Source organism: Prunus dulcis, chromosome 8 (genome assembly GCF_902201215.1).
Source record: "Prunus dulcis chromosome 8, ALMONDv2, whole genome shotgun sequence".
Taxonomy (NCBI): Eukaryota; Viridiplantae; Streptophyta; class Magnoliopsida; order Rosales; family Rosaceae; genus Prunus; species Prunus dulcis.
The window spans coordinates 19,780,736-19,804,938 of record NC_047657.1 but is presented as its reverse complement, the minus strand read 5'-3'; the positions used below and the strand labels follow the sequence as shown (position 1 = coordinate 19,804,938).

General features: G+C 37.7%; 3 protein-coding genes and 3 long non-coding RNA genes across 7 annotated transcripts; 3 read left to right on the top strand and 3 right to left on the bottom strand.

Moving 5' to 3' along the window:
- Positions 1 to 1,097: 1,097 nt before the first annotated feature.
- LOC117636494 (ABC transporter C family member 14-like) lies at positions 1,098 to 9,117 on the top strand. 2 transcript variants are annotated; one of them, XM_034371015.1, is made up of 12 exons: positions 1,098 to 1,403; positions 2,350 to 4,539; positions 4,698 to 5,018; positions 5,262 to 5,348; positions 5,483 to 6,112; positions 6,226 to 6,390; positions 6,749 to 7,043; positions 7,296 to 7,510; positions 7,737 to 8,042; positions 8,164 to 8,227; positions 8,323 to 8,562; positions 8,653 to 9,117. In XM_034371015.1, exons 2-12 carry the CDS (start codon positions 2,437 to 2,439, stop codon positions 8,751 to 8,753), a joined length of 4,527 nt encoding a protein of 1,508 aa, XP_034226906.1. In that variant the 5' UTR covers positions 1,098 to 1,403; positions 2,350 to 2,436; the 3' UTR covers positions 8,754 to 9,117. The 2 variants fall into 2 exon arrangements, with proteins under 2 accessions (XP_034226906.1, XP_034226907.1); XM_034371016.1 differs by lacking the exon at positions 1,098 to 1,403 and adding an exon at positions 1,881 to 2,229 and having other exon boundaries at positions 8,653 to 8,775.
- A 1,759-nt stretch (positions 9,118 to 10,876) lies between these two features.
- LOC117637217 (dual specificity tyrosine-phosphorylation-regulated kinase 2-like) lies at positions 10,877 to 14,039 on the bottom strand. The gene is made up of 5 exons (XM_034372058.1): positions 13,617 to 14,039; positions 12,817 to 12,924; positions 12,445 to 12,723; positions 11,344 to 11,415; positions 10,877 to 11,119 (listed from the first exon to the last, which is right to left on the bottom strand). The coding sequence occupies exons 1-4, from the start codon at positions 13,944 to 13,946 to the stop codon at positions 11,383 to 11,385; spliced, it is 750 nt and encodes a 249-aa protein (XP_034227949.1). The 5' UTR covers positions 13,947 to 14,039; the 3' UTR covers positions 10,877 to 11,119; positions 11,344 to 11,382.
- Positions 14,040 to 14,692: 653 nt separating this feature from the next.
- LOC117637219 lies at positions 14,693 to 16,223 on the bottom strand. The gene is made up of 2 exons (XM_034372060.1): positions 15,772 to 16,223; positions 14,693 to 14,887 (listed from the first exon to the last, which is right to left on the bottom strand). The coding sequence occupies exons 1-2, from the start codon at positions 16,097 to 16,099 to the stop codon at positions 14,805 to 14,807; spliced, it is 411 nt and encodes a 136-aa protein (XP_034227951.1). The 5' UTR covers positions 16,100 to 16,223; the 3' UTR covers positions 14,693 to 14,804.
- A 1,173-nt stretch (positions 16,224 to 17,396) lies between these two features.
- LOC117637223 lies at positions 17,397 to 18,489 on the top strand. The gene is made up of 3 exons (XR_004587166.1): positions 17,397 to 17,465; positions 17,758 to 18,029; positions 18,110 to 18,489. It is a non-coding gene; the product is annotated as an uncharacterized LOC117637223 (long non-coding RNA).
- A 138-nt stretch (positions 18,490 to 18,627) lies between these two features.
- LOC117637221 lies at positions 18,628 to 19,897 on the top strand. The gene is made up of 3 exons (XR_004587164.1): positions 18,628 to 18,762; positions 19,206 to 19,252; positions 19,350 to 19,897. It is a non-coding gene; the product is annotated as an uncharacterized LOC117637221 (long non-coding RNA).
- A 3,027-nt stretch (positions 19,898 to 22,924) lies between these two features.
- Positions 22,925 to 24,190, bottom strand: LOC117637220. The gene is made up of 3 exons (XR_004587163.1): positions 24,060 to 24,190; positions 23,570 to 23,616; positions 22,925 to 23,472 (listed from the first exon to the last, which is right to left on the bottom strand). It is a non-coding gene; the product is annotated as an uncharacterized LOC117637220 (long non-coding RNA).
- Positions 24,191 to 24,203: the final 13 nt, after the last annotated feature.

Here is a 24,203-nt window from a genome sequence, read left to right as displayed (position 1 = left end):
TCTGGGACATCATCGAGCTGGTTTTCTTGGCGATGATTCGTAATAGATGAAAAGGAACATCTTCTTTTCCAGCATTGAAAAAAAAGGGGTCAAGAGTCACGTCTCTACTTATAAATTGAGCAATAGTTTCTGTTTACAAATGATATGTCGCATTCAACGAACAAATTAAACGTGAAAAGTAGTCTAGTGACCTTCCCATTTTTGTGAAGGACTAGTAACCCACCCACATGAGAGAGAGATAAATTTGGTATCACAAGTGCAATGTACAATATCTCTACGTCGTTTGTCATTTACTTAATCAAGCAAGATACCCTAATGTAATTAATAATTACATTAAAAAATAATTATTATTTAAAAAGGAAATATGAGGTGCCCTAAATATTCCTTTATTTATCACTATTAATTATTTTATACCTAATTAATTAATACATTATACATATGACTGAAAACATAGGCAAGTCGCAACCAACCTGTCACGTGGGTGTATGCGAAACCAATATTTTTTTCTGCTTTCAGATTTGGAATTTGGATGCTCAAATATTTATTTATTATGTATTATTATTTTTTCATTTATGAACCATTTTATGCATGGCGGTCCGAAAATATTCATGTACAACAGTAAAAAGAAACAATAAACAAATCTCTCATCGGAAAACACAAAAAGAACAAGCAAGTTATTTGTTCACGCGATGCCAATATGTCTACGCTCCCACTCGCCGTGAATCCAACCATCCTCTACCGATGTAGTGGACTTTTCATCTAGGAGTTCGGTAAACTGGACGAACTAAATTCTGCCACGTCATCCACTGCCAGTGTCGTCTAAACGGAAAGTGGTGGCCACGCAGAGGTTTCTCTTTATTTAGAAGCCCAGAAAATGCCAGGTACGTATATGGTTAATAATAAGTTAGGAACAAACTGGTGCGTCAATTTGACCTCAGGAAAAAAAAAAAAAAAAAAAAAAAAAAAAGATAGAGGAAAAGAAAACTGTCTTTCTCTCATTCTCTATCGGAGGGCAGAGTGAAGAACACCGTTTATCCACGTCTTTCACTCACGCCATTAATAAATTCTGGTCCAACTACAAACAAGGCCGTGAAGCTAATAATACATAGACGCCCAGAAAAATTAATTTCACACAAACAAAAACATCTCTCTCTTTCTCTCTCTATATGCAGGCAGAGAGAGCAAGGGAGCATATAAAAGGGACTCGTTTCTAGTGAAGCGTGTTTGGTGCCTTGGGATTTTCCCTTGGACTAAAATTATTGCAGCAGCAGCAGCAGCTTCGAAATCTGAGTGTGCTTGCTTGCTTGTGGACTTTTGTTTAATTCTTGGTGGCGTCCACCTTTCAACCTGAACCTGAACCTGCACCTTCATCTTCACATAGCTTCAAGCGTCTTTCAACCCAGGTAATTAGTTGATGATGGGTCTTTTTTGCCTTCTGCATGCCTCAGCTTTAGCCCTCGTTTTTGTCTCACTCCAAACATATTGGTGCAATTTCTCACCTTTTTCCCGTTTCCTTTCTGCACAGTCAAGTTCACTTTTTTTCTTTTTCCCTTTAAAAAAAAAAATATTGTATCTGTGGTTGATGTTAAAGTTTTCGTTGATGAATAGATTGGATTTGAATGGTAGCTTTGATTATTCTCCAACTACCCCCTTATACACAATGATTTAATAGTTATTATATCATATTTTCATATGATTTGTCCGCCGCTCAGTTATAATTAATTAATTAATTCATACTCCGTTATTTTTATCATTTCACTTTTTTCTTCTTCTCAAGTTTCGTCTTTGACAAGAATGGCTTTGAAAATAACCAAACATTGTTGAATGTTAGTATAAACGTAGCTATCAAAACACTTGTTGGTTTTGTGTTGTTCATGTGCTCTGCCTGGTTACAGCTCTCCAAAGCTCATAACGTTGTGAGAATTCCAAAAAAGTCAAAACAATGTCATCATAATGTTCTGCTTCGGTCCAAAGGGTGACTCGGCACAAATCTCTGCCTCCTGATTTTCCTCATACTTTCTTAACGATTTCCAAGTACTTTACACTGAGGACTAAATAATTTAATATGTTCTTTTTACCCGATGATATTTGGTTTTTAGTTTTCATTCAATTATTTTCAGCTTTCTTCTTTAAAGAAAACAAATTTTAAATACCATCTTTTTGGGGTACGAGACGCTGGCCTATTATGTTTTTGTGACTGTCTGGTCATATCATTGAAGCAGTTTTAAGGTGTTTGCTTTCTTTCTTTCTTTGTTCTTATAATTTTGATTTCGTTTCTGTTAATTTCCTTTTATATACAAGGACGGCCAGTGCTTACACATTGTACATAAATTTCTGTTAATTTTTCAGGGAAAGAAGAAGAAGAAGAAGAAGGACATGGGTGCAATTTCAGCATAAGAGAGTGGAGCTTTAGCCTCTGCTGCAAACTTTGTTACCATGTCTTCCGGGTCCTGGATCACGTCTAGTTCCTGTTCACCATCTGTGGTTCAATCCTCGGAAGATACCTCTGTAGCAGCAATATTTCAATGGCTAAGATTCATCTTCCTCTCTCCCTGTCCTCAAAGAGCTCTGCTTTCCTCTGTTGACCTCTTGTTCTTGCTCTCACTCTTAGCATTTTCAATACAAAAGCTTTACTCGAAGTTCGTCTCCAATGGCCAGCAAAGCTCGGACCTCAACAAGCCCCTCATCAGGAACAGCAGAGCTCATCTCAGAACCACCATCTGCTTTAAACTCTCTTTGACCGTGAGCGCTCTGTTAACCCTATGTTACACTGTTGTTTGCATTTTGGCATTCACTAGAAACACTGAGTTGCCATGGACACTCATAGATGGGCTATTTTGGTTAGTTCAAGCCATCACTCATGCAGTGATCACAATACTAATAGCCCATGCAAGGAGATTTGAAGCTGTTAAGCATCCGCTATCACTTCGAGTTTATTGGGTTGCAAACTTCATTGTTATTTCTTTGTTTACAGTCTCCGGAATACTTCGTTTGGTGTATGTCCAACAAAATCAGGACCCTAGTTTTAGATTGGATGATGTTGTTTCCATGGTGTCTTTCCCTCTATCAATTGTTCTTCTTGTTATTGCCCTTAGAGGATCAACTGGGATTGCAGTGAACAGAGAATTCGAACAAGGTATGAATGGAGAAAGCAATTTATACGAACCCCTTTTGAGCAAATCCAATGTCACTGGCTTTGCTTCAGCTTCCATAATTTCTAAGACCTTTTGGATTTGGATGAATCCTCTGCTCAGAAAAGGGTACAAAAGCCCTCTAAAGGTTGATGAAGTCCCATTGCTTTCCCCAGAACATAGAGCTGAAAAAATGTCGGCTCTCTTTGAATCAAACTGGCCAAAACCACAAGAAAAATTGGACCATCCAGTTCGAACTACATTACTCCGGTGCTTCTGGAAAGAAGTTGCCTTCACAGCTTTCCTTGCAGTAGTGAGGCTTTGTGTCATGTATGTAGGGCCTGTGCTTATCCAAAGTTTTGTGGATTTCACCGCGGGAAAAAGAAGCTCGCCTTATGAAGGATACTACCTTGTATTGATCCTTCTATGTGCAAAATTTGTTGAAGTTTTAAGCACTCACCAATTTAACTTCAACTCCCAGAAACTTGGGATGCTCATTCGTTCCACTCTTATTACTTCTTTGTACAAGAAGGGTTTGAGGTTGTCATGCTCAGCCCGACAGGCTCATGGGGTTGGACAGATTGTGAATTACATGGCTGTTGATGCCCAACAGCTCTCTGACATGATGATACAGCTGCATGCTATATGGATGATGCCAGTGCAACTTGCCATTGCATTGTCCCTTCTGTATAACAGTCTTGGTGCTACAGTGCTCACATCTGTAGTAGGAATCATGTGTGTTCTTGTGTTTGTTGTGCTTGGCACGAGACGGAACAACAGGTTCCAGTTTAATGTGATGAAGAATCGGGATTCAAGAATGAAGGCGACAAATGAGATGCTTAACTACATGCGTGTGATCAAATTCCAGGCTTGGGAGGAGCACTTTAATAAGAGAATTCTGGCTTTCCGTGAGTCAGAGTTTAGCTGGCTGACCAAGTTCATGTACTCAATCTCTGCCAATATTGTGGTTATGTGGTGTACACCAGTAGTTATATCAACTCTCACATTTGCCACTGCACTCTTATTGGGTGTCCGACTTGATGCGGGTACAGTGTTCACAACCACAACCATTTTCAAAATTTTGCAGGAGCCCATCAGGACCTTCCCACAATCTATGATTTCAATTTCTCAAGCTATGATATCTCTTGGGAGGTTGGACCGTTATATGATGAGTAGAGAGTTGGTGGAGGATGCGGTGGAGAGAGACGAGAGCTGTGATAGTAGAACTGCTGTGGAGGTTAAAAATGGCGCGTTTAGCTGGGATGATGAAAGCAAAGAAGCGGATTTGAAACACATAAATTTGAATGTCAATAAAGGGGAGCTAACGGCTATTGTAGGGACAGTGGGATCTGGAAAGTCTTCCCTTCTAGCCTCAATTCTTGGTGAGATGCACAAGTTATCCGGAAAGGTATGATTTGATACAAATAAACCCTTTTCTAGATGTCTCGTATGACATAAAATCCCTCCATTGAACCATAAGTTTATAACCAGGGCATAAGTTAACTCACACAAAAAGCTTCAGTTTAATCAAGTACTTGTTGAATTAATAAACTTTTTGAATAACAGGTACGAGTTTGTGGCACAACTGCCTATGTTGCTCAAACATCATGGATTCAAAATGGGACCATTGAAGAAAACGTCTTATTTGGTTTGCCTATGGACAGAGAGAGATACCAGGAAGTTGTCAGGGTTTGCTGCTTGGAGAAGGACTTGGAAATGATGGAGTTTGGAGATCAAACTGAGATAGGAGAGCGTGGCATCAACCTAAGTGGTGGCCAGAAACAGAGGATACAACTTGCCAGGGCTGTATATCAAAATTGTGACATATATCTTCTTGATGATGTTTTCAGTGCTGTCGATGCTCATACTGGATCAGAAATATTTAAGGTGACATTGCTTTAGATTTTCTTCTACATTTGATAGTAAAGAAATGATTTACTTTTGATTCCACAGTGATTGAGCGGTCTTGCTTGCTCTTACAATGGTGGTTTGAACACTATTCAATTTTCATAGTCTAAATGTGTTGAAAATAAATAAGGTCTTGTTAAGAATAGCAATTCAAAGTGATACCCATTGAATATGATTTGTATGCATAATGTTCTACTGATCATGATTTATACTTTTCTGCAGGAATGTGTGAGGGGTGTGCTTAAAAACAAGACAGTTTTACTGGTAACTCATCAAGTTGACTTCTTGCATAATGTTGATCTTATTTTGGTAGGTATTTGAGAATCTTTTTCATTTTGGTTTCTCATCAGTTTAGTGACCAAAGAAATTATAATTGGGAATTTGCACATGTATCTCTCCTACTTATATATTTATTAAAACTTATTACCTCCAAATAATATCAGGTCATGAGAGATGGGATGATAGTACAAGGAGGAAAGTATAATGAGTTGCTAAGCTCTGGCCTGGATTTCAAAGAGCTAGTAGCTGCCCATGAAACCTCCATGGAGCTTGTAGAAATGAGCCCCACTATTCCCAGCAAAAGTTCCCCCAGCCCTCAAATATCTCCTCAACCATCTTCAAACCACCGGGAAGCCAATGGTGCAAACAACTCTTTAGGCCAACCAAAGTCTGATAATGGGACTTCTAAACTCATCAAAGAAGAGGAGAAAGAAACAGGAAAAGTGAGCTTGCACGTTTACAAAGTTTATTGCACAGAGGCTTACGGATGGTGGGGTGTGGTGTTGGTGTTGTCATTGTCTCTCTTGTGGCAAGCAACTCTAATGGCGGGTGATTACTGGCTGTCCTATGAAACTTCAGCAGATCGTGCAGTGGCATTCAATCCATCTGTCTTTATAACCGTCTATGCTATTATTGCTGCTATTTCATTTCTTGTGGTATCAGTAAGAGCATTTTCTGTGACGATTGTGGGGCTTTCGACAGCTCAAATTTTTTTCAAGCAAATTCTTCACAGCATCCTCCATGCCCCCATGTCATTCTTCGATACTACACCTTCTGGAAGAATTCTGAGTAGGGTAAGAGTTTGTGAGTTAGAATTGCTTACCTTTTCTTTTTCTATTTAAGCATTAGTTTTTGTCATACTTGATGTGATCTTATTTTCTAACTGAGAGATTATATCCCCCACCAGGCATCAACAGATCAGACGAATATCGATCTATTTCTTCCCTTCATGTTGGGTATTACCGTTGCCATGTACATATCTGTGCTTGGCATCTTTATCATCGTTTGCCAAAATTCGTGGCCAACAATATTCTTGCTGATTCCACTTATTTGGCTTAATATATGGTACCGGGTATGTTCATTCTTTCTCTCATGCTGTTGATATTTAACTATAATGTTGCAATGCATGTGTTAGACATGTGAATGGATTGCACTGAAGCACCTTTTCTATGATCTTGGTCATGCATGTTATTGGTCATCAAGAATAATATGATTGTGGCCATGTATTGGTCATTTTAAATAATGTGTATGAATCCAACTCCTGATCCTTTGAATTACTGGCAAAGTTTGACATTTTGGCTTATCCATGAATGCAAAAATGTCAAACTTGATGGCAAAAACTTTTTTTTCTAACCAAAACCATATGACTCTGTAACCATTGGTGTCTCCTTAATTATATGCTGAAGATCTTTCTTCTGTTTGAATTTTAGGGTTACTATCTTGCATCATCTCGTGAATTAACTCGGCTGGATTCAATCACAAAAGCTCCTGTTATCCATCACTTCTCAGAAAGCATATCAGGGGTGGTGACGATCCGCTCTTTCAGAAGACAGAACATGTTCTCCAAGGAAAATGTTAAACGTGTTAATGCCAATTTACGTATGGATTTCCACAACTACGGATCTAATGAGTGGTTGGGTTTCCGTTTGGAGATGCTTGGGAGTTTAATTCTCTGCATTTCCACTTTATTCATGATCTTATTGCCAAGCAGTATTATAAGGCCAGGTATGTAAATCCTCCCATCCCTTTTTTTAATTGTGCAACACTCATATCTAGCACTTGATTCATGGTCACTCATGACATGCGATGCCGAAATAAATAATAATTATGCTTCAGTTTATGGTTATTATTATATTGTCTTATTGATTTGAGGTGTGTGTTAGCATCTTATTTTGACACATCTGATATAAATTAGCTGCAGTAGATGAGTGTCTATTTCAGAAATTTGGCTAAATCAGTTATTCCTTCATGGTACAGAGAATGTTGGTTTAACTCTCTCCTACGGATTGTCCTTGAACGGTGTGCTGTTCTGGGCCATTTATATGAGCTGCTTTGTTGAAAATAGGATGGTTTCGGTTGAGAGGATAAAACAGTTTACAAACATCCCTTCAGAAGCAGAATGGGAGATAAAAGACGGTGTTCCTCCTTCAAATTGGCCTTCCCATGGCAATGTCGAGCTCAAAGACTTGCAGGTAGTTTATCTTCAATTCTGTTTATATCTTCTGAAAAAATAAAGCCAAACTTACATTCCATGAGCTGCTACACTCTTTGTAGTACATCTGCCATGGATAGTGTAGTGGAAGGAGAAATTAAGTGGTCTGAATGCAAGTTGTTATTAGTTGGTCATCTCCATTACTTTTTCCCCAGCTAAAAGGGCCCTGTTCCTTTTGATGATGTTTTTAATTTTATGGAAAACAGGTCAGATATCGTCCAAATACACCCTTGGTTCTCAAAGGCATTAGTCTAAGCATTCACGGGGGTGAGAAGATTGGTGTAGTTGGTCGAACAGGGGGCGGGAAATCAACTTTGGTCCAAGTGTTCTTTAGGCTGGTGGAACCGTCAGGGGGCAAAATCATCATCGATGGGATTGATATAACCATATTAGGGCTTCATGATCTCAGGTCTCGCTTCGGAATCATTCCTCAAGAACCTGTACTTTTTGAGGGAACTGTGAGAAGCAACATTGATCCAGTAGGAATTTATTCAGATGAAGAGATTTGGAAGGTAAACAAATTGCTACCTGATTTCCTGATTACATAGGAGTAACCCATGTCAGGTTATAAGAAACAATGCTGTATGTTTATTTGTAAAATCTTAATGTAATTTTTTTTTTTTTTTTTGGTAGAGCCTTGAACGCTGCCAACTTAAAGATGTGGTAGCTGCAAAACCTGATAAACTCAATTCTTTAGGTATGTGACTCTCTGGTTATTGAAAACCAAATGGAACTGACATGCTAGCATTAGGATTAGGTACTGACTGTTTCCATCAAATTTTAATTTAATAGTGGCTGATGACGGAGGCAACTGGAGCGTGGGGCAAAGACAGCTTCTCTGTTTGGGGCGAGTCATGTTAAAGCACAGCCGGCTTTTGTTCATGGACGAGGCCACGGCTTCAGTTGATTCACAGACTGATGCTGTAATACAAAGGATCATCCGAGAGGATTTTGCTACATGTACAATAATCAGCATTGCTCACAGAATACCTACAGTGATGGACTGCAATAGAGTTTTAGTAATAGATGCAGGTTAGTGCTCTTTCGACCTTGTTGCGTTCGGCATTTGTTTACCACATGAAAATTGTAGCTCATATTCTTTTGTTTCCGTGTTTTTAACAGGACTGGCTAAAGAATTTGACAAACCGTCCCACTTGCTTGAGAGACAATCATTGTTTGGGGCATTGGTTCAGGAGTATGCCAACCGTTCATCAGGACTATAAGCAACCATCTTTGGTTTCTCTATCGTTTCTTCCGGTGATTCCTTTTTTGCTTGCAAATCTTCCAAGAATCACTGCCTGCATTTGTCCTGGAAAAATAACACCAAAGGGTGACATAAAAGGAGTTTTCCCATCATTAAAATAAAAATGAAGATCCGCCCTGTGCTGGAATTATCAACACAATGGTAGTACAAATGAAGCCTACCTCTTAGACTAGTGGCAATCACTATATGAAGTAGCTAATCTAATCCAGTTTACCACCTACAGTTCTCTGTTCTGTTTAGAATATGTTTAGATGAGAACATTATATTTCCTGAAACCTTCTTGACAAGGGTGCTGTTTATGCAAATTAGTTGTATTATGTCTCTCTCTCTCATTTTCCAATGACCAGTCAAGTTATGTAGGGATCAATGCTCTACACAACACAACTGGGATCTTTTTATATAAAATTGAGTAAAAATGAAGTTTTCTCAACGCCTGGTATCTTTAACTGGTTAAGCATGCATGTCTCACAATTCCATTCAAAATTTCCGAAGTCAAAACAAGTCATCATAATATTCCGGTTCGGTCGGTGATACGGCACAAGTCTTGGCCTCATGATTTCCAAGTAATTCAAACTGAAGATTTTTTTTTATTATTATAAAATTTATATAGAAGAAAAACAGAATTAGACATTAAATCCACGTGCAACACGATCAACAAATGTGTTCTTCCATCTCATGACCTAAGCTTGCAAGCAAATCATGATATAGTTTTCATAAAATTATTTTCAGCTTTCTTCTTAAAAAACAGAAAATTTTAAATCCCATCTTTTTGGACTGAGGACTCTATCTTTTTGTGTTTTGGAACTTCTGCTGTAAAGAGGTTGTTTCAATAGGTCAAGCGCTTTAAGATGTTTGTTTTTCTTTCTTTCTTTGTTCTTATGATTTTGAATTCATTTCAGCTAGTTTATATGGGGTAATTTTATTTTACAAGTTCCAAGGATGGCCAATGCTTACACATCGTTCATAAATTTCTGTTAATTTTCAGGGAGAAGGAGGAGGACATATTTTTTGAATATTTCGCGGCTGTAGTCTTAGTTAAAATATTATATTTAAACAGTACAGCCCAGTGGCTAACTCTTCGAATATAATCTGCCACGTGGCTGTACTATTTGAATATTATATTTAAAGTTTATAGCCGGCCGGATATTTTAAAAGTATAGCTCAGAGGCTATACGCTTTGAATATATTTGAATGGTTTAACAGTACAGCCGCACGGCTATACGCTTTGTGTGTGTGTGTATATATATATATATATTATTTTAAGGCGTCTTTAAATATATTTTTTAATTTAAGGAGTATAGCCGCCCGGCTTTACTCTGAAAATATTATATTTAAAGCTTATAGCCGGTCTCTGAATATATTTTAAAAGTATAGCCGTTCAGCTGTAGCAGCGCGGCTAGACTCTTATATATTCGATATTTTAGAAGTATCGCCGCCCGGCTATACCTTTTAAATATATATTTTAAAATTTTAAAATTTTTTATTTTAAGGCGTCTTTAAATTTTTTTTAAAATTTAACGAGTATAGCTGTGCGGCTATACGTTTTAAATATATTTTTTTACCAGTATAGCCGTCCGGCTATACTCTCTAAATATCAATAGTTGCAGAAGCCGCACCTTCTGTTATAAAAAAACAAGAAGCGATGCCATTGCCAACTGAAGAATGTTGACACCGAAAACTCTTCTGGGTGGATATATTTAACCTTACCCTGCTCTAACAAGTAAAATTGGATGTCATTTTCCAATCCTTTTTATTAGTCACACACTTGTAAATGGCTTAGTTAATTATCAAGGAAAGTCACAATGAGGATGAACAATGAAAATGCCTTTTGTTCATTTGTTTTAATAAACATGTTATTGTAGTAACAGGATTATTTCAAGTGGATGTGTTGCACTTGACCAGCTTGTATATTGTCATTAGCAATTTGAATGAGCTCATTTAACTTGTTTTTATGGTAATTTAGATAAGTTAAGCTTGTATATTGTCTCTATTGCCTATGTAGTCTCATACTGATGAGTTATATTGATGTCTAAAACGTTTTGACTTGGCATTTTGCAAATCGCAAAACCTCACTCACTATCATCGTCAACAAACAAAAATTGAAAATTGTATTACTGCTTGTAAAAACGGTTTGGGCTTAGAAATGTACATTGAATAACCTGTGAGAATAATTGCTACAACTAGATACTCTACAATGCAATGTTTCTCTGATATCATAGCTCATGCTTTGGCGGCAGTTCGACTTCAAGGCACTTTCCATCCCAGTAGTAGGGGAACTTTAATTTTGCTGCACTGTGAGGCATGCACCAGTCCTCATAAATAAACCTGAAACCAAGGGAAGAACTTAGAAGCATCATTCAAGGAAAATGAAAAAGTAAAAAATAAAACATAGAAAGTGTAATAAAATTGAACCATCCTTAGCAATCCAAAAAAGAAGAAATAAATAACCTAGAATGAGAAAATGAAAGAATGTGTCTGCATATCATGGTCCTCTTTTTGGATAATGAACATGAAGTAATTTCAAGAAGTATAGATAATAGCAAACATACACTTTAACTGGGGGACGCCTTTTCACTTGTATGCAGGCCTCAACATTGTCTTGCTTTATGTGTATCAGCTACCTGTGGAGTTTCCAGATATGTTACAATGGATAGCTGATTTCATTGGTCTGTGCAAGATTACATTTGGATTGGACTGAAGTTTGTTCGAGCTTCTGTCTTCTACTTTTCTACATCATGGTACGTCTATCTTTTATGACATCTACAAATCCAACACAGTTTATGCAGGATACTTGAAAACCAGTGACTTCAGCTTCTCTACAGTGTAGGTTCTGCAAGTTGATCATGTAATAATTCATTCCTGGATGGTATGGTTATATCATCCAAGCAAATTGATCAGTTAAGAACCATGCAGATTTGGATTATGTGCAACAGAGAATCTTATGTTACTTATCAAATGTGTGTGTGTGTCATCCTTGCTACTTCGCTACATAAGTGTTTCAATTCTTAAAATCCTTGCCGCATTGCTTACCTTCTTGTGGTTTTTCTTTTACCTTTTCTTCCTTCTAATGCAGCTATCCTGTGTTAAATGTGATCTAGAGGAAATGGATTCAATAATTTCAGTTGGTCTTATATGAAAGTGCAGTTGAAGTTGGGTCTTATAAATAGCTTGCTCATCCCTCTCATGCGCAAGAGAGAAAAAAAAAACTCAATCAAATTGAAGGGTCTACTAGAATATTTCAAAATACAATCTCACGTATCCATTTTACAATTTTCATGTCTACATCCACTAAAATACAGAATGACCACAATTAGTCAATCAAGGATAGTCGCTACTTTACGTACAGGCACATGGACACAAACACATAAACCAAGTTGTATGGAAGCTGGGATTTACTTCAACTACCAGTCAGGTTAGAGCTTAATATTAACATATCACAAATAACAGATAATTGTGTTGACAAGCAAACAACGTCAAAAATATTCTTTTTAGTTTTATCTTGTTTTTAACTACTCACCAAAAGAGAATAAGAAGACAAGAAAACAGAATTAAAATGACAACCACATGCTATAATCCATTATCCACACGTTTGTATTAGATAATAAAAACAGAAATCTAATCACAAGTATATATGGATGCATAGCACTTACATTGCCAGTACAAAGTTCGCCCAAGATGCAGCCAAGTGACCATGTATCTATTTTCTTATCATATGCAAGTCTCAAGATAACCTCAGGAGCACGATATGATCTAGACTGAACATAGGAGCAGAGATAATCTGTCTCAAAGCAACTACTCCCAAGATCAATGACTTTCACCTCACACCTACTGTAGCTTTTCACCAGTATATTCTTAGGCTTCAAGTCACAATGTATCAGGCCAAGGCCATGCAAAAACTGAAGCGCCTCTAGACACTGAATCGTAATTGACTGCCAAAAAAATCAAAAACAAATCGGCAAAGTTTACTCGCCAGCAAGGCAAAAAGCTAATGGTCGTCAAGTAGAAAACGGAACCCAACAAACCTGCAGTCTTGGTATTGTGAAGTAGACCTCCCCTCCTGACTCGCAATTAAATTTATGAAATTCATACATGTTTTCTTTGAGAAGTTCACATACTATCAACAGATGTTCCTACAAAATAAAGTCGAATGCAAATCAAGTTATCATTCATTTCAGATTAATATGCAATGCATCATTCCATAAAGGAGATCAATACACCAAACACGAGAAGCAAGTTGTCAATATAATATATGTCTGTACGAAACATCCCCCAAAAGGAAGCTCAATAGTATAATGACTAACCACAAGAAGCCATATACAAAACTTTCAAGTGTTGCCCTCTCCATGCTAGCAGAAGGCACTGCCCCAAAGCATAGGGGTCACAGGTACACAAGACAATGAAAGACAAGTAATTGAAATCTAGCAAATGTGCACGTATTAAACAAAAATCTATGTCGAAATATTATAACAAGAGTTAGATTGACCAACAGTATTCATGACAAAGATCATAGAACTAGATATTTTATTTTCCTGTCTAACACACATTTGTTAAACAAGATGAACACATTCATTGCAACATTATAGATCTTACACTGATAAATATCAATAGCATGATAAAAAGAATGACATACCCAGTACCAGATATTAAGCCAAATAAGTGGAATCAGCAAGAATACTATTGGCCACGAATTTTGGCATACAACGATAAAGATGGCAAGCACAGTGATGTACATGGCAATGGTCATACCCAAAATGAAGGGAAGAAATTGATTGATATTCGTTTGAATAAGTTGATGCCTGGTGGGTGATAATTCTCATCATACCTTTCCGGATAACTTGTGCATCTCACCAAGAATTGAGGTTAGAAGGGATGACTTTCCAGATCCCACTATTATAGCCATTAGCTCCCCTTTATTGACATTCAAATTTATGTGTTTCAAATCCTCTTCTTTGCTTTCATCATCCCAGCTAAACGCGCCATTTTTAACCTCCACAACAGTTCTACTATCACAGCCTTTGTCTCTCTTCACCGCATCCTCCACCAATTCCTTACTCATTTTATAACAATCCAACCTCCCAAATGCCGGGACGTTGTTCACAACCACAAGCATCTTCAGCAATTTGCAGGATCCCTTCAGCAATTTGGTGACCATGTTGTTTTCCGGGTCCTTCCCTCCACTATGGGGTTGGTGCTGGTTGGCGTTTATCGCCACAACCCAGCTGCTACGTGCTTCCTCCAGTGTTCGTCCACATGAGGACCAAGACCTATCGGAGGTATAAATCCACTCCTACTCTTTTCTTTTCATTTTCCTTTTTGTTTTTCTTCTCATTTTTTTGTTGTGAAATGATATCTTACATAGGTGGTCCAGAAGCTTAACGATGTGATAAAGCTTCGTGATGAGGAGTTGGAAGCGAAGGAGGAAACTATAAGGAAACTTCGTAATGAGGAGTTGGAGCACAGGATTTCTAGACTTGTGAAAAGTCAAGCCGAAAAGGTAATGCCTTTGGGTTTTCTTTTCTTCAAAACACTTTTTTTTCTTCCTATGTTTGTGAAAAGTCAACACAAAGGCATTACCTTTTCGGCTTGACTTTTCACAAGTCTAGAAATCCTGTGCTCCAACTCCTCATTACGAAGTTTCCTTATAGTTTCCTCCTTCGCTTCCAACTCCTCATCACGAAGCTTTATCACATCGTTAAGCTTCTGGACCACCTATGTAAGATATCATTTCACAACAAAAAAATGAGAAGAAAAACAAAAAGGAAAATGAAAAGAAAAGAGTAAGGAGTGGATTTATACCTCCGACAGGTCTTGGTCCTCATGTGGACGAACACTGGAGGAAGCACGGTGAGTAGCAGCTGGGTTGTGGCGATAAACGCCAACCAGCACCAACCCCATAGTGGAGGGAAGGACCTGGAAAACAACATGGTCACCAACTAGAGGTTGGTTCTTTCTCACAAACGTGAGCCACTCCCTACCTATAGTTGTTCTACACCGGTGTGCTAATTCATTTCTAAACGCGTTGCATGGCCGTTAATGGTTGCAGCGGTGCAGATTTTCCATCTCTCCGCTTTTTCCCTAGACTAGATCTCAAATCTGTATGAAACAAAGAAAGTTGTGTAATCGCAAGTTTCACACCTTTGAAAGAGAAGAAAAAAAACAAGCCAACAAGTTCCACAACAAATAATTTATGCAATTCAAAATAGCAGTAAATCTAGGAGTACTGGTTTCAGAGCTAATTTTAAGCAGGACCTCCCCAACAGCATTGTCAGTTTAACCGCCAAGTTTGGGATGGATTGGTGTGGTTCCCCTATAGTGATATTTAATTTCACTGTATTTCTTGAAATCAAATACACACAGTCCATTTCTTAGGGCAGAAGACAGAATTTTGGTTCTTGCAATCCAGTTCAGCCTCTACATCATTACATTCTAAGGGTCTTTATACAGTAATTAACTGCAGCACCAACGGTAACGGATCACCTTACAGAAGTTTGTCAGTCAACAAATTGACCAGATCACCTAAACCAAACTTTTTGGGCTTTCAGATTAACAAGTACTTGATCAAATTAAAGCCAAACTCAATATAGTGATCTCTCCATCCCATCAAATTATTAAGTATTTGACCATTCTAAAATTTATTTCAACTTTCGTCCGGGAGTGCTGGATTTAATAACCCTGTAAATTGTCTGGGTTATTCCTCATACTTTTCCCTCCAAACGAAAGGAATTTTGTGTAGGGCTAAAAGCAAACTGACTACCCCTCAACCTCAAGCAGATAACTTTATCCTAAAAGTTCAATCTTTCCAGTAAACCAATTGGAACTTCAATTGCAACTTCCCTTAAAAATCCACAACCAGTTATTTCATTAAGCACTAAGCTTTCAATTTTGTATTTCAGCCCAGAAACGAAATGACCAATTTCTAATTCAGAAAAAGATTACCAATTTCTAATTCAGAAAAAGAGAGTAGAGAGAGAACTGACCGTCTTCTTCGATGTCGCTACCGTCGACGGGCTCATCTCCCGAAGGAGGCGGAGGAGGGACCTGGAGAGAATCGCTTTCGATCATGTGAGAGGTTCGAGAGCGGACGCCGAGCAAGTTAGGGTTAGAAACGAAGCCGAAGGACTTATAGTTTTCGATAACAGTGCCCTCGGCGTCCCATGAGGCAGAGGATGGGCCTTGTTGTTCCAGTAAGGCGCGAAGCTTCGGAGGTAGACAGAAGGCTGCCTTGAAGACGTTGGGCTTCCTCTTCGGCAGCGCCACGCGGACCTTCGTCCTCGATTGCTTGTACTTTCTTCGTGACCTTCCCATCTCTCTTTCTTTCTGTCTCTCTGTGAATCTGTCTCTAGGGTTTATGCTCGGGATTTAGAATAGGATGCTGTATCTCTTACCTACAAGGGCTACAACAACACCTTAAACGCTGCGTTTCGTATTGACGCTTTTTAATGTAAAATTGATTAGATAGCTGCTCCATTCAGGAAGGTAAAGCGATATCCTATTCTAAACCCTAGCAATATATTTAATTTAGAGTACTGTTATTTTCACAAACTTGTCATATTTCTCCATCTGTCTTATCTTCAAAATTTTAAAAATAAATTTATTGTAAAATGACTTATAAGGACTTAGATAAAAAACCTCACCTTTTACGAAAAGATTACTATAAAAATAAAAAAATAAAATTTTTTTTTTTTTTTTTTTAAAAGGGCAGGCAACTGAAACTATGCTTACTATGACAAGCTCATCGCCAGAAAATAACCCCATTTTTCATTCCTTATGCTATTAGAAACATAGGGTCTGCGTTGCTTGGTATTGATCTAGGATTTATGGAACCAAATTATTTGATTTTGACACTGCTTCTGCTACTTCAAATTACTATTTCTATGCTGTTTGCAAATCACACTCGTCAAGGTGAGGCTGATTTGATGATTGCTGGGGAAACGAAGCTGCCTTAATTCCCATAGGCAATAAGAATTTACTTGGATTAACAAATTAATTATTAGCAAAGTGAATTACTCTCTTATGTAATCTGGAAACCAGATAGCATTGTGTTTTTTACCTTCCAAATTTCTTCATCTGAATAAATTCCCACTGGATCAATGCTGCTTCTCACAGTTCCTTCAAAAAGGACAGGTTCTTGAGGAATGATCCTGAGTGAGACCTGATATCGCGAAGCCCTATTGTGGTTATATCAATCCTGTCGATAATAATTTTGCCTCCTGAAGGTTCCACCAGCCTAACGAACACTTGGATCAAAGTTGATTTCCCGCTCCCTGTTCGACCAACAACAACAACACCACCAATCTTTTCACCCCTGTGAATGCTTAGACTAACGCCTTTGAGAACCAAGGGTGTATTTGGACGATATAAAAAGAACAGGGCTTATTTAGCTTGAGACAAAGCAATGGAGATGACCAAGTAATGACAACTTGCATGCAGACCACTTCATTTGTCCGTCCACTACACTAGCCATAGAAGATGTACTACAAATATACCATTTGGGACGACAAATGGCTAGAGTGTAGCAGCTCATGGAATGTAAGATTTGACTTTATTTGTTCAGAAGATATAAACAGAAATGAAGGTAAACTACCTGCAATCTGAACCTGTCCTTTTTGAAGGAACTGTGAGAAGCAGCATTGATCCAGTAGGAATTTATTCAGATGAAGAAATTTGGAAGGTAAAAAACACAATGCTATCTGGTTTCCAGATTACATAAGAGAGTAATCCATAGCCTCAAAAAACAATAAGATTGAATTATAAAATTTGTTTGTATATGTTTGTCCTCATCCACTTACTTAGATGAAACAATGCTGTATGTTTATTCACATTAAATCTTAGTTTTCTTGGAGAGCCTTGAACACTGCCAACTTAAAGATGCGGTAGCTGCAAAACCTGATAAACTCAATTCTTTAGGTATGTGACTCTCCCCATTATTTACTCTCGGGAACTGAAATGCTAACTTGCATTAGGATTTGGTACTGACTGTTTCCATCAAATTAAGTGGCTGATGACGACGACAACTGGAGCGTGGGGCAAAGACAGCTTCTCTGTTTGGGGTGAGTTATGTTGAAGCACAGCCAGCTCTTGTTCATGGACGAGGCCACGGCTTTAGTTGATTCACAGACGGATGCTGTAATACAAAGGATCATCTGAGAGGATTTTGCTGCATGTAAAATAATCAGCATTGCTCACAGAATACCTACAGTGATGGACTGCAAGAGAGTTTTAGTAGTAGATGCAGGTGGGTGTTCTCTCCATCTTGTCACGGTCGGCATTTGTTTACCACATGAAAATTGTAGCTCATGTTCCTATTTTTAACAGGACTGGCTAAAGAATTTGACAAACTGTCCTGCTTGCTTGAGGGACAATCATTGTTGGGGGCATTGGTTCAGGAGTATGCCAACCGTTCATCAGGACTATAAGCAACCATCTTTGGTTTCTCTATCGTTGCTTCCGGTGATTCCTTTTGTGCTTGCAAATCTTCCAAGAATCACCTGCCTGCATTTGTCCCTCCCATTATTAAAATAAGAAGAGGCCCTTCTCAGCTGTGTATGGGAATTATCAAGACAATACTGCAAGTCCAAGTCAAGCCTCCCTTAGACTTGTGGCAAGTAGCAGCTAATCTACTCCAGTTACCACCTACATTTCTCCATTCTGTTTAGAATGTATTTAGATGAGAACATTAAACTTATGCTTCTTGACAAGGGGAAAATTCTACGGTGGGCGTGGCGCATGGATGCGCCCACTGTTATGGACCTTTGGATGAATAGTTGGTGATGTGGAGTTATCCCGGATAAATCGGTTGTCGTAGGTAAAAAGAAAAAAAAAAAAAAAAAAAAAAAAAGAAGAAGCAAAAACTCTCCTTCAGTCTGACATTTCAAGTCGAGTTAGCGCAGGGTTTCTCATCTCTCTCTTTCCTCTCCTCCTCCTGTGACGACTAGACATCGCGACGAACAAGACTCCTCTCCTCTCAGGTATCTCTCTCTTTCTTCTCCATAATTGTCTCTCTCATCCCTATATCTCATGGTCTCTCAATCTCCTTCCCAGGCTTCGTTTCTAAACCAAACCCATACCAAAAATCTCAGTCCCAATCTAAACCCCCCATGTTTCAGCCTTCACTCTCCGTCTCACTCGATTCTCTTTCTCTATAGCTATGGCTTGCTTTCTCTCTCTCTCTTAGATATGAGCACCAAACGTGGGTGGGCACAAATCTGTGCATGTGGGAATCCTTTGAAATAGAAAGTTTGGGGTTTCAATTTTGTTAAACTGAAACCATCTTAGCCAGAAAGTTTAGTGATGGGCATTCTTATGGGCTCACTCTCCCTATGCCAAAAGATAATTTTAATTATTCAAGGTTTGAGTTTTCTAATTTATATTGTAAGTTTTAGGTTTTAATTTTGGGATATGGTCTGTGCAGGTTTTGATCTTTTTAATTTGTATTTGGACCATTAATTTGGAGACAAGGTGAGGATTTCATATTAGTGTTGAACTAGATGCAGATTTAGTAATGTCAGCTTCTCTTGCTCTGCTAACTCTCTCTCATCCAAACTTCACTTCACAGGCGCTGCTCCATCTCAGCTAGCTCCCTTTCTCATATCAATATTAGGTACGAATGTGGCTGCTTCCTCCAATTCCTCTGTATTTCAACTTGAATTTATAGAATTAGGTTTTGTTTGCTGTTAAATTGGGGCGTTTGTTCTAATTGAGCTGTAGGAGGTTTGTGGGGTAAATTGAAATGCTTGATAGAGGATTTTAAGGGGATGCATGATGTTGCAGATATTATTTTGCCTTGTGTTATAAAATATCTCAGCTGCTTGGTCTTTTAACATTCTCCTTGTGCATATGATTTTGTGCGTTTGAACCCAGGCTCAGAATTATTTTTGGGCGTACTTGTGATGATGAAATGAAATCTTGGTTGATGGGGGTCAGATTATTTTTTTCCTTGGGAAGGATGGGGTAAATTAGTTCCTCTGTTTTTCATTGGTGATGTTACTTCTTGTAATAAACTACCAATTAGCTTATTTCAACAATGTTAAAAGTGGTTTGGTTGCTGTTGACGTAATTTTTTTGTAATAAATTCTGATGAAATAGGCAATACATTCATTATAATTGCTTTCTTTTGAGATGATTGGTTTTCTATGGTGTGGCCCTTTTTCGGGTCTGCAATATATAAATTTATGATAATCTGGTTGCATTCTCTCTCTCTCTCTCTCTCTCTCTCTCTCTCTCTGTCTCTCTCTCTCTCTGTGTTTTGGTATGTTTTTAGCGTGAAATTACATCTTTTTCTCTTTTGAATATAAATTTGGTCTGTTTTTAGTTGGTCAAGTATTTATAAGCTCGAAACCAGTTAAAGTTCGAATTGTGAATGATGAGATTTCCATTTAATTTGAGGGATAAGTGAGTCATGACCCTGCAATTATAGTTTTAGGAGCTAAATGCAAGGATATATAATTTTTATTGCTCAAAATTTGGGGTTTTTTCTATTAAATTAGGCTTGTCGAATTAGGGCTTCTAAATTGAATTGGGGGTTGAGGTAGATGATTTTTTCTGTTTCATTAAGGCCGTCAAGGTGGTTGTGAGTTAAAAAGTTTGGTTTAGGTAATCTGGTCAATTTGTTGACTGACAAACTTCTGTAAGGTGATCCGTTACCGTTGGTGCTGCAGTTAATTAATGTATAAAGACCCTTAGAATGTAATGATGTAGAGGCTGAACTGGATTGCAAGAACCAAAATTCTGTCTTCTGCCCTAAGAAATGGACTGTGTGTATTTGATTTCGAGAAATACAGTGAAATTAAATATCACTATAGGGGAACCACACTAATCCATCCCAAACTTGGCGGTTAAACTGACAATGCTGTTGGGGAGGTCCTGCTGAAAATTAGCTCTGAAACCAGTACTCCTAGATTTACTGCTATTTTGAATTGCATAAATTATTTGTTGTGGAACTTGTTGGCTTGTTTTTTTTCTTCTCTTTCAAAGGTGTGAAACTTGCGATTACACAACTTTCTTTGTTTCATACAGATTTGAGATCTAGTCTGGGGAAAAAGCGGAGAGATGGAAAATCTGGACCACTGCAACCATTAACGGCCATGCAACGCGTTTATATTGGTCGGCTCATTGAGAAGTATGGAGACGACTGTCAGGTGGGATGCAAGCTTATATTCTATTACAAATTGAAGTCGTAAAGTTGCTTTAAATATAATATTTTCAGAGTAAAGCCGGACGGCTATACTCGTTAAATTAAAAGATATATTAAAATAATATATATATATATATATCGATTAAAGTATATATATATATATATATATATATATATATATATATATNAACTTTTTGGCTGAAATCGACCTGCCACAAGCGCATCTGCTCTGGACTCAGCCAACACTATGCGATTAAAGGCTTCGATCATTCTGGCCAATAAGCAGAAATAACCATTCCAATCAGAGCAGATTACTTAGATTCAGTCTGCGTGGTTCGAGTTATATTCAAAGCATATAGCCGTACGGTTATATTCAAAGCATATAGCCGTGCGGCTGTACTGTTAAACTATTTGAATATATTCAAAGCGTATAGCCGCTGGGCTATACTTTTAAAATATCCGCCCGGCTATAAGCTTTAAATATAATATTAAAATATTTATTCAAATAGTATAGGCGCGTGGCGGATTATATTCGAAGAGTATAGCCGCTCGGCTGTAACTAAGACTACAACCGCGAAATATTCAAAGAATATGTCCTCCTTCTCCCTTAAAAATTAACAGAAATTTATGAACGGCCATCCTTGGAACTTGTAAAACGAAATTGCCCCATATAAATTAGCCGAAATGAATTCAAAATCATAAGAACAAAGACAGAGTCCTCAGTCCAAAAAGATGTGATTTAAAATTTTCTGTTTTTTTAAGAAGAAAGCTGAAAATAATTTTATGAAAACTATATCATGATTTGCTTGCAAACTTAGGTCATGAGATGGAAGAACACATTTGTTGATCGTGGTTTTACTGTCTAATTCTGTTTTTCTTCTATATAAATTTTATAATAAAAAAAATATCTTCTGTGTGAATTACTTGGAAATCATGAGGCCAAGACTTGTGCCGTATAACCGACCGAACCGGAATATTATGATGACTTGTTTTGATTTTGGATATGCTCTCTAGGAAGTGATGAATAACAGGAGCTTTTGTGATCAAATTGAGTTGAGTTAATTCACGAGATGATGCAAGATAGTAACCCTAAAATCCAAATAGTAGAAGAATCTCAGCATATAATTAAGGCCACATTCATAAAACAAGAGATTTTACTTTTCCAGTGTAGCACATTCATATATCTGCATAGGGGTGCTTCAGTTCAAAACATTTATATTATATGTCTAACAAGAGTTAGATTGACCAACAGTATTCATGACAAAGATCATAGAACTAGATATTTAAACAAGAATGTGTTCATCTTGTTTAACAAATGTGTGTTAGACAGGAAAATAAAATATCTAGTTCTATGATCTTTGTCACACAATTTTGGTTCTTGCAATCCAGTTCAGCCTCTACATCATTACATTCTAAGGGTCTTTATACATTAATTAACTGCAGCACCAACGGTAACGGATCACCTTACAGAAGTTTGTCAGTCAACAAATTGACCAGATTACCTAAACCAAACTTTTTAACTCACAACCACCTTGACGGCCTTAATGAAACAGAAAAAATCATCTACCTCAACCCCCAATTCAATTTAGAAGCCCTAATTCGACAAGCCTAATTTAATAGAAAAAACCCCAAATTTTGAGCAATAAAAATTATATATCCTTGCATTTAGCTCCTAAAACTATAATTGCAGGGTCATGACTCACTTATCCCTCAAATTAAATGGAAATCTCATCATTCACAATTCGAACTTTAACTGGTTTCGAGCTTATAAATACTTGACCAACTAAAAACAGACCAAATTTATATTCAAAAGAGAAAAAGATGTAATTTCACGCTAAAAACATACCAAAACACAGAGAGAGAGAGAGACAGAGAGAGAGAGAGAGAGAGAGAGAGAGAGAGAGAGAGAGAATGCAACCAGATTATCATAAATTTATATATTGCAGACCCGAAAAAGGGCCACACCATAGAAAACCAATCATCTCAAAAGAAAGCAATTATAATGAATGTATTGCCTATTTCATCAGAATTTATTACAAAAAAATTACGTCAACAGCAACCAAACCACTTTTAACATTGTTGAAATAAGCTAATTGGTAGTTTATTACAAGAAGTAACATCACCAATGAAAAACAGAGGAACTAATTTACCCCATCCTTCCCAAGGAAAAAAATAATCTGACCCCCATCAACCAAGATTTCATTTCATCATCACAAGTACGCCCAAAAATAATTCTGAGCCTGGGTTCAAACGCACAAAATCATATGCACAAGGAGAATGTTAAAAGACCAAGCAGCTGAGATATTTTATAACACAAGGCAAAATAATATCTGCAACATCATGCATCCCCTTAAAATCCTCTATCAAGCATTTCAATTTACCCCACAAACCTCCTACAGCTCAATTAGAACAAACGCCCCAATTTAACAGCAAACAAAACCTAATTCTATAAATTCAAGTTGAAATACAGAGGAATTGGAGGAAGCAGCCACATTCGTACCTAATATTGATATGAGAAAGGGAGCTAGCTGAGATGGAGCAGCGCCTGTGAAGTGAAGTTTGGATGAGAGAGAGTTAGCAGAGCAAGAGAAGCTGACATTACTAAATCTGCATCTAGTTCAACACTAATATGAAATCCTCACCTTGTCTCCAAATTAATGGTCCAAATACAAATTAAAAAGATCAAAACCTGCACAGACCATATCCCAAAATTAAAACCTAAAACTTACAATATAAATTAGAAAACTCAAACCTTGAATAATTAAAATTATCTTTTGGCATAGGGAGAGTGAGCCCATAAGAATGCCCATCACTAAACTTTCTGGCTAAGATGGTTTCAGTTTAACAAAATTGAAACCCCAAACTTTCTATTTCAAAGGATTCCCACATGCACAGATTTGTGCCCACCCACGTTTGGTGCTCATATCTAAGAGAGAGAGAGAAAGCAAGCCATAGCTATAGAGAAAGAGAATCGAGTGAGACGGAGAGTGAAGGCTGAAACATGGGGGGTTTAGATTGGGACTGAGATTTTTGGTATGGGTTTGGTTTAGAAACGAAGCCTGGGAAGGAGATTGAGAGACCATGAGATATAGGGATGAGAGAGACAATTATGGAGAAGAAAGAGAGAGATACCTGAGAGGAGAGGAGTCTTGTTCGTCGCGATGTCTAGTCGTCACAGGAGGAGGAGAGGAAAGAGAGAGATGAGAAACCCTGCGCTAACTCGACTTGAAATGTCAGACTGAAGGAGAGTTTTTGCTTCTTCTTTTTTTTTTTTTT

Excerpts from the sequence above, each read along its gene's own strand:
- LOC117637219 (XM_034372060.1), bottom strand. The coding sequence starts at position 16,099 with ATGGGAAGGTCACGAAGAAAGTACAAGCAATCGAGGACGAAGGTCCGC. Across the intron at positions 14,888-15,771 it reads TAGCGACATCGAAGAAGACG|ATTTGAGATCTAGTCTAGGG; the intron begins GTCAGTTCTCTC and ends TGTTTCATACAG.
- LOC117637217 (XM_034372058.1), bottom strand. The coding sequence starts at position 13,946 with ATGGTCACCAAATTGCTGAAGGGATCCTGCAAATTGCTGAAGATGCTT. Across the intron at positions 12,925-13,616 it reads TGCACAAGTTATCCGGAAAG|GAACATCTGTTGATAGTATG; the intron begins GTATGATGAGAA and ends TTTATTTTGTAG. Across the intron at positions 12,724-12,816 it reads TCACAATACCAAGACTGCAG|TCAATTACGATTCAGTGTCT; the intron begins GTTTGTTGGGTT and ends TTTTTTTGGCAG.
- LOC117636494 (XM_034371015.1), top strand. The coding sequence starts at position 2,437 with ATGTCTTCCGGGTCCTGGATCACGTCTAGTTCCTGTTCACCATCTGTG. Across the intron at positions 8,043-8,163 it reads CAGATGAAGAGATTTGGAAG|AGCCTTGAACGCTGCCAACT; the intron begins GTAAACAAATTG and ends TTTTTTTGGTAG. Across the intron at positions 8,563-8,652 it reads AGTTTTAGTAATAGATGCAG|GACTGGCTAAAGAATTTGAC; the intron begins GTTAGTGCTCTT and ends TGTTTTTAACAG.